This window comes from Azolla caroliniana, unplaced genomic scaffold (assembly GCF_043228905.1).
Source record: "Azolla caroliniana isolate FFs.n. ecotype wild unplaced genomic scaffold, voAzoCaro1.0.p SCAF_994, whole genome shotgun sequence".
Lineage (NCBI taxonomy): Eukaryota > Viridiplantae > Streptophyta > Polypodiopsida > Salviniales > Salviniaceae > Azolla > Azolla caroliniana.
The window spans coordinates 1-9,272 of record NW_028231429.1 but is presented as its reverse complement, the minus strand read 5'-3'; the positions used below and the strand labels follow the sequence as shown (position 1 = coordinate 9,272).

Here is a 9,272-nt window from a genome sequence, read left to right as displayed (position 1 = left end):
TCATTTACCATATTAGCATGCTAATGGAACATTCTTGATCACTTGAAAACAAAGCCCAATTGATGAATTGAAGACGAGTAGAAAAACAAGCTTCACAATGGTACACCCCCAACTTAATAATAAAAAAAACAAAACATAGAGCTGAGAAAAGAGATTTAACACACTATGACATTGATCAATATTGGATAGCTTCATGGTTACTAAACTCTCTCTCAGATCGTCATAGGCCTAAATGCATGAATGTGACACAGGTTCATGGCAAAAAAAATAGATAAATCAAATCTTTACCCATCTTATAAGATGGAGCACAGTTCACACTCTCATATGCCATCAGACGCTACTTCTTTGGGTTGACATTACATTAGAGTTCCGATTTCCATAGCATTCTTACATTATGAGTGAAAATATATTCATTGACCAGTTTTAAGTATGGGATATATTCATGTTTGCAAACCAATGAAACAAACAAAACCTATGGACTAAGACTATCGATGCACTGCTCACTTCCATAGCTTTTTTAATGACATATTCTTTTCGGTTTCCTTCTTCATAACTTTGGCAACCGACATTTCGAAGTCCTCTTGTGTCACATGCACCCGACGCTCTCTTAATGCAAACATACCTGCTTCTGTACATACAGACTATATATATACAGAGACACATAATAATCAAGTCAGTAAATAGATTTCTCAAGCCCAGATAACCTGAAAAAAGGGGTTAATACATTAAACAAAGATTACCTTCAATTCTGCACCTGAAGCACCATGCATTTTTTCTGCAATTTTCTTCAAATCTATACCTCTCATAAGATTCATTCTTCTTGAATGGATTTTCAAGATGTCAAATCGGGACTGCACATTAAGAGAAAAAATTGTCAATGGAAACTTGCACACAAGACTCGATCTCTATTTCAGGACACCATCCGCAGGACTAGTTCCCACTATCCTTAACCCTAACCCTAATCCGAAATCTTAACCCAAAACCCTAATTCAAAATCTTCTCACCATCCTCAACCCTAATACCCTTAAATCTTTAAAACCTTGAAGTGTTTCTTAACCATCTCCTTTCCTCTCCACTTGCATTTAGTTAATGCTCATTGGAGTTCTAAGTTTAAAGCAGTCTCTCTTACCTCTCAAGCTTAGAACTGTGTCTAAGCACCCTACTTGGGGTAGCTTAGAACCCCTTCCTATTGGTGATTTGTTGCACATCTATTGAAGATTAATATAGAAATTATACATATTATACATGAAAACGTTTTCAAACAAATCATGTCAGATGTAGTCTGAAACCAGAAAACAAACTTGAAGTTTTACTCCAGCCTGCACATCTATGCAAAATTTCATGAATGCTAAATACACACTGTCATGCATCCCTACTGCAGAGCAGAAACTGAATAGAGATAAACAACTGAAAACCGAAAGTTAATGATATATTTTCACTCTGAGATCAAGAGCATCGTAATATAGCTAAATATATGTATAACGGTACTATAATAGCCTGAAACTCATAGTTTGAACCAGAATACTTACTTCCTCAGTAGGATTAGGAAACTCAATTTTCCTATCAATTCGCCCAGGACGCAGAAGTGCCTGATCCAGAATATCAATCCGATTTGTTGCCATAAGAACCTGCATAGATGCATTGAGTATGGAGACAAAATGTTCAGTTCTTTTAACAATTCCCAGAATCTTTAGTCCACAGTAAGCATCAAATATTGAGATACACCAACTTGAATAGAAAGAGCACCTTGATCTTATTCGATGCTTCAAAACCATCAAGTTGATTGAGTAATTCCAACATTGTTCGTTGCACTTCACTGTCACCATTTCCATTGCCCGATTCCATCCGTGCAGAACCTATGCTATCAATCTCGTCCATGAAAATGATTGATGGAGCATGCTCTCTGCAGAAGCAATACATGTGATGCTTAAATAGGTTCACATTTAAGAACTGCAATGAGCATAAAAATGATTGAAGCAGAGCGCTTTCTGAAAGAAAAGACGCATGTGATGCTGACTAGGTTCACATCATTGATCAGATACAGCAATAAGCCAATACTTTCAAATGCTACGAAATATTAAATCGCCTTCACATTATAAAACACTAAATCTTTCTGAAAGAAAAGATGATTGCAATATTAAATAGGTTAACATCAATGAACAGATTCTGCAATTAGCTAATACTTCTAAATGCTATAAAGAGTAAATATTAGCTTAACTGCATAAGATTTATTTTCACGTATTCCACAGGCACATAGTAATATTGCAGGCCCAATACTTAGCATCATATAGTCAAAATTAGCTAGGGATTATACAATCATACACAAAGAAGTACAAAACTAGGAATGATAACATAAATCTATTCTAAGTATGCATGATAATAAAGTTCTAGCCAAAGATCTGTGCTAAGAAAAGTACATTCAGATGAAAAATATTAGGGAATCAACCATGAAGTTGAGATAATTCTCTACCCAAGAAAAACCATGGAGCTTTCATACTGAATCAAGTGCTTTTTTCAGCATAGATTTTTGTATGCCAAGTTATTCAAACTGAAACATCCGCTAAATGGCAGTTCAATACCAAAATACCCCACTTAAAAGAATAAATTCATCATATTAAAAAAGTTGAGATTTAAAGATTGCAAGAAAGATTGATACTGAGATATAATATATCATCAACTCAAATCAGCTTGGGTCATTGTAAACAGAGTCTCTTGAAGCAAAACTCAAAATATTGCTGCTCTATTATAAGACATTCTTTCACGGTTCTCTCTATTCAGCTGAGGGATCGTCAAATGGACTTTGGGTCCCCCTTGAAGAAAAACTACACAGACCACACAACTCTGATCTGAACTAAGATTCTTCTGCATTTCTTTTTATCAAGTCTCTTTGCACAATTATAAGAGTTATTATAAAAAGGATGTGATCAATAAACCTGTGCCTCATTTGCCCAGATCTTGAGTTTATAGCTGGGGTCAACTGTCAAACATGCCTTGTGACTTCAACTAAATGCTCTAGGGATGAACTGATTTTACCATAAAAAAGTTCAACCATTGGACAAGATCTAAATTTTTTTACCTTAGATGAATGATGAAGCGAAGTACTGGACAATATGCCACAACTAGCAATGTAGCTCTACTTAGGGTAAGCAACTTGTACCCAATGCTCAATGCATCAACACCAAATTTCCCTTAATAGACACTAGATGATTTAACAATGAAAAACACGTAGTAGCTATAGATTACTAGTATAAGCTCAATCTAACTTCAAGATATAGTTCATAATTCACCCCATAAACTTTACATTTTCATTAACTACAATGAGTTGATAGCTGAAAAGACAAGCCCACATGGGTACACTCAAATCAACAAAGAAAATTATCCTGAGAACTAAGTATCAATGCTATACAACGAGGGCACACCTTTGCAATGGATAAACAAAATTATCGTGAGGGTAAATTTTGATGCTAAAAGACAATACATCAATGTTTGACCCAGCCTCCAGTTCCACTATTTTTTGGATCTGGTCATATGGTCAGGCTGTGATCCCTGGATGTATTCAGCACCCACGAGGTGATCTCAAAAATCTTACAGGATGCTAAAAAAGATCAACCCCACCTTCCAATAGGTCTACCTTGTTATAATATCACTCCAACCATTAGTCATGGAAAGAAAGGTTTTCACATAACACTAGGGAATAACTACAGGAATTCAGATAGGCTATTATTGCTTTCTGCTGTTCCAACATCCTTGCAAAGACGTGATGGTAGGATGCGAAGGAGGTGGTAATATTTCGGGAGTGGGAAGATGGGGATCAATACTGGGTTTTCTTATTAAGTTTTATTTGCATGCACAGACTTACCTTTCAACTATCTAACAAACGTGATACAAAATGAACAGTAGCGATGCTTCACCAGTGCAAATTTTGAATGTAAGATAAAGACCAGAAACTAAGTCCATCTAGCTGAGCATAGACTTTACCAAGTGACGAATCCGTGGTATAATCATGTCATGAATGCCTACAAGTAGGAGAAAGATTAAATTTTCTACATTCATTAAAGTAATGTTTAAGTGCATGAACCACTATGTTGAGGTGTTAAAACTTCGTCAAAGAATGATCCTAGATGGTGGTAATCTTTGAGATGTTGGGGAAAACATCAACTTTGGTTATATAGTCTAAGCATTTTCCTGCTTGTAGAGATTTGAATACAACCACCAGAGAAAATAAAATACCAAATGAAAAGAGCATAGGACAGGAAATTTTGTTATAAAAAGGAGGATACCTAGCCATAACAAAGAGTTCCCTAACCATCCGTGATCCTTCTCCAATATATTTCTGTACTAGCTCGGAACCAGAAACTCGAATGAAGGTACAGTCAGTATGATGAGCAACAGCTCTGGCAAGCAATGTTTTCCCTGTACCTGGAGGCCCATATAGCAGTACGCCCTAAGAAATACCAACACATTTTTAAAGTTTTGTCATCATTCTGCATATAAGTAAAATCGTCAAGCATAAATCACTACCTTTGGTTGAGCAATACCCAGGCTCTCAAAAAGTTCTGGATGCTTTATTGGTAGCTCAATAACCTGTGCATACAACAGAGACATAGGGCAGTTAGTTACTGAAGTCATTATGGACAGAGACAACAGAGAGAATTAAAAAATCTAATTTGTAGATTACTATGATTTACCTCTTTGATTTCCTTTATCTGCTGATCCAAGCCACCAATCATATCATAAGTAGAGTCAGGGACCTTCTCAACTTTCATAAGGTTCACCAAAGGATCAACTTTACTTGGTAAAACCAAATGCAGAACGTAACTGTCATTTCTTAGAGCAACACGAGTAGTGGGAGTGATCTTGTTGATGTCAATGTCCTTGTCAATATCTACCACATATTTTCCTTCAGGGTGAATCTGTATTCAAATATTTGTCAAGATATTGTGCATTCCACATCTTAAAATACTGACAGAATGAATTTATGAATACCTTGACTAGGACCTTCTTCTTGCCCATGACTTTGACAACTTCACCTACATATGACCCTGGTTCCTGAAGTAGCTGCAACTCCTCTCTCAGCATTCGCACTAATGAAACAAAGTTCAACATTTGCTATTAGGACAGGAAGCATCTTATTTGGCTAACAACAGTTGTATGTGCCCTACAATATTTATAGAACCAAAGCATGGTTGGGAGTACAAAAACATGGGAACCAGAACATAGTTGTGAGTATATACAAATGAAATAAAACAAGCACTGTTTCCAGTATCTAAATCGAAGCTGCATTAGAAAGAATGTTGCACGCTACTTTGGCAGTTTTGCCATTTAGAAATCTTACGGGCATGAAGCATCCTTAAGGAGGAAACCATTGAATTTCTGTTTTGTAGGAAATAAAACACAGAAAAACTAAACAGATGTACAATAGAAGCAAAACAATGATAAACATAAAGAAAGTATTCAGGAATTCTTGTTGCGACCAAAATGATATCAGAATACAATGATACAAAAAGCTTGTTAAACAAAAAATGCCCAGATTCAAACTCTCAACAATGATGACTTTTGAGAACTTGTTTTTGTCATCCCAGACTTTTTGAAAGTTTGTTTCAGCTACAAGAACTGAATTTTGGTGCAGAATTTGGTGAGAGTTTTGGACCTTCGTGATTTCTTGGCCACCTGAGAGATGGGTAGTGTATTCTCTGATAAATTGAGGAGCACCTGCTATTATTTCAAAGAGTTGTAATGTCCTGCAATTCAGTCTATAAACTTTCTAAGGTCTATGACTACGGGCAAGTCTTAGCTAAATCTGTTTCTTTTCTTGGTAACTCCTATAACATCCATGCTAGCCTAAAACGCCTACATTTACTTTTACATAGCCACCATCAAACATCAGGTGGGTCCAAAATGACCAAAATAACGGCCTTAATAGGGATTCTGCAAATGGGCACAACTCTGGACCCTCTGGAAATTTGATGAAGGTGCTTGAAATGTCATTTTGGGAAGTATCAGACTCGAAAAAAAACACATTACAAATCACTTGCTCTTTATTCTGAAATTCTCTATTAATTTTTTCTTTGATAATGTCATCAGTCATAGCATCCCGTACTTAGATTTAATATGGCATTCGTCAATCATTGTGAGCAGAAGGTCCCCCATCCAATTTTTATTCATTTAATCAATGCAAACCCCTTAAGACCTTCATCTTCTCAAGTTTGGTTGTTAACTCAAGGATTTCAAATTAAAAGAAGGGCAAACTATTTTCTGCAGTTGGAGAAGCTGAATCTCTTGTATATAAAATCATTAATCTAATTGGAATATTGAGACAATCCTCTCGCCTTTTTATTAATACCTTCTGATTGTAATAGAAAAGCTGAATCTTATAGCTTCCACAGATCTACAGCATGATTTCTTTTATATGTCAAGGAAAGTCAGCAGCACATGTCTCTTACTTAGCCACAATTTATATACAATCACTGATGCAAATGGGCATACATCCATTGAAAATCCCAATCTTTTTTAGATCAACAAGCTAAGTATTTCCCATCTCTACGAAGTTGGGCCACAATTTCCATGTGATTCTCAAGCCAGGAGCACAAATCTGCCAGAAGACACCAAGCTATGGTGCCTTATGCTAATTTAATGTTCCTTTATCAATATCAGAAAATTCAGCATTACACATCTATCTCAAGCTAGCTACGACTGTTACAAAATCCAAGCAATTGCAATGTTTGTTTAACAAACAATTCAGCAATTCACAACTGTGTCCAGTTAACCACGAAGGGGAAACTGAGAGAAAAAGAATGTGCAAACCAATAAAGCAGGTGTTCCTTTTCAAAATAGCATTCACTTCTTCCACATGTCGAGGAGAAGAGAATCAGGTATGACATAGATCAATGGCGAAACACAAAGGAAAGGGAGAAATAGAAAGGAAAAGAAATGGTAGCCTCAAGTTTGCAAGTAGCACATGTTCACAGTTCAATGGCGAGACAGAAAGGAAAAGCTCTGCCACAATTTTTCACATAACTCTGATACAGAACGTTGATGTTCATCACAAACTACAACTTCCTCAAATCAAGTAATTCAAAATTCACCTATTAAATTATCGCATCTATCACGGGAAAATAAGACAAAAGAGGGAAATAGGGCTGCCAGAAGTTTTAAGATATTGCAACGAACGGGAAGCAAAATGAACACAGAGCAATGGTTGAAACAGAAAGGAAGAGAAAGGAAACGGCCTCACTGATTCCTCTTCAAAAGCAATAGCTTGGGCAAGTGGAGACAGATCGATGGCCAGACAGGAAAACGAAAAGAAAGGCGAAATGAAGGAAAAAAAGGGATAAAAAAGGAACTGTAAACGATTTCATCTTAAAGACATAAGACATGGGAGTGTTGTGAGGGAGGGCAGAGACACGTCTGAATGGAGAAGAAATAAAAGAAGGAAAGAACGAGGAGAAGGAACAAAAAAGAAGAAGAAGAAGAAGAAGAAGAACTGTGTGACCTATCTCCTTTTCAAGTCGGTCTTTAGAGCGTATCAAAACGAAGGAGAGTGCAAAAGAGCGAATTCTTGGTTAGCACAGATCAATGGAGAGCAACAGGAGAAAACATGGAAGCATCAAAAGATGATGCCAAGATCAATTGAGAAACAGAGAGGAGCGGAAATACCAAAGAAAGAGAGACAGAGACAGAGATGAATACCTCTGGCGTTGTAGTCATTACGCTGAGCTTCAAGGCGATTGAGGTTATGCATCTTGTTGCGAAGCTGAAGCTGAAGGTCATGGATATGGGAGACGTAGTACTGCTTGAATCCCTCTCCTCCTCGCGCTCCTTCCTGGCGGCCCATGGCGGCTTCTTCTTCTTCTTCTTGATCCTGCTCCGCTGCCTGTCCACCTCCTTCTGTGCGTTCGTTCGTTTGTCTGCGTGTGGTCGGAGCGTCCTTCGTTCGTTTGTCAGAAGACAAGAAGACGCAGGCGTGCAGAGAGAGAGAGAGAGAGAGAAGAAACAGAGGATGCGGCTATGGCGTTGCTTCCTTATAAACACAGAAAAAACAGAGAGACAGAGAAATAGAGACAGAGAGAGAAAGAGACAGAGAAAAAGAGAGGACCCCCCGAATAATGGCCGGACAACCCAAATAATGGCCGGACAACCCAAATAATGGCCAGACAACCCGAATAATGGCCAGACAACCCGAATAATGGCCGGACAACCCGAATAATGGCCGGACAATCCGATGGCCTGGATAGCCCCCCCGAGACCCATCACTTTGCCCCCGATGGCCCAACACCGACCCGAGCTTTGGCCCATCCCTTCACCTGTACCACAAAACTCGAGCTGGCCCGATAAGCTCCCTTTCCTTTCCATTTTTGCCTTTTTAGCCTTTCGTTTGCTCCTTCACTTGGAATCCGACCTGGGGAAAAAAAAAACCGGAGACGCCACCCCCACCCCGCCCACCTGGTTTTTTACGTGCTCATGTGTATCCTCCTCTCGCTTGCGTTAATTAACCTAACTTTGCTACGAGTTCCTACATGCTTCTTTCTTGTTACTACGTTGTTTGCCTGGCTTGCTATGAGTTTTGACATGCTTGCTTTTGTTACTTGCTTTCTCACTTCGTCTTTGACCATTTAACTTAACTCATCGAGCATGTACTTGAACCTCTATTACTTATTACTGGTTTGTATAACCTAACCTGCGCTTACTTCACCTAGCTCCTTGTTGCTTGTTTACGTGTATTGTCGATTATACAATCTAACTTTCTTAGGCTTAACTTGGGTTTCTATGTTCTTGTTTGCATTTCTGTTCAATTGTATAACCGACCTATTGAGACTTTATCTACCCGTCTATTGCTTTGTCACTTGTATCTTAATGTATAACCTAATTTACAAAGGCTTTAACTTCACATACAGCCTACTTGTATCTTCCTAAACCGTAATGAAGTTAATGCCTCCATAAGCCGTAGCGATCTAGCTGTGTAGTAAAAATTGGATCATTAATGCATTGACATAATTGAAGGTTATCGTGGTTTCATTCTTGATTTGCATAAATGGTAGTTGGCCCATCAATTTCCATCTGATGTTGTATGCATGTGCCTCAGTTTATCAGTTGGCAAAGCAAATTCCAAGTGTTTTTTAAAGAACTTAAACATTTGATGGCTTTATCATCGTATTTATTCCTACTTGGCTTTGACCATGGGTGCATTAGTTTTCCCTACATTTACAAATAGATTTGTTATGGACGCATAGAACACATGTCCATGTGAACAAACATTTTCAAGGGTAGCATTT

General features: G+C 37.9%; 1 protein-coding gene across 1 annotated transcript; it reads right to left on the bottom strand.

The window, feature by feature from the left end:
- Positions 1-252: 252 nt before the first annotated feature.
- On the bottom strand, positions 253-7,893 carry LOC147847459 (26S proteasome regulatory subunit 8 homolog A). Its single transcript, XM_087339169.1, has 9 exons — positions 7,690-7,893; positions 4,987-5,084; positions 4,689-4,913; positions 4,522-4,584; positions 4,281-4,444; positions 1,747-1,903; positions 1,530-1,628; positions 741-851; positions 253-641 (listed from the first exon to the last, which is right to left on the bottom strand). The coding sequence occupies exons 1-9, from the start codon at positions 7,832-7,834 to the stop codon at positions 501-503; spliced, it is 1,203 nt and encodes a 400-aa protein (XP_087195295.1). The 5' UTR covers positions 7,835-7,893; the 3' UTR covers positions 253-500.
- Positions 7,894-9,272: the final 1,379 nt, after the last annotated feature.

Excerpts from the sequence above, each read along its gene's own strand:
- LOC147847459 (XM_087339169.1), bottom strand. The coding sequence starts at position 7,834 with ATGGGCCGCCAGGAAGGAGCGCGAGGAGGAGAGGGATTCAAGCAGTAC. Across the intron at positions 4,585-4,688 it reads AGATAAAGGAAATCAAAGAG|GTTATTGAGCTACCAATAAA; the intron begins GTAAATCATAGT and ends TTGTATGCACAG. Across the intron at positions 1,904-4,280 it reads GAACTCTTTGTTATGGCTAG|AGAGCATGCTCCATCAATCA; the intron begins GTATCCTCCTTT and ends TTGCTTCTGCAG.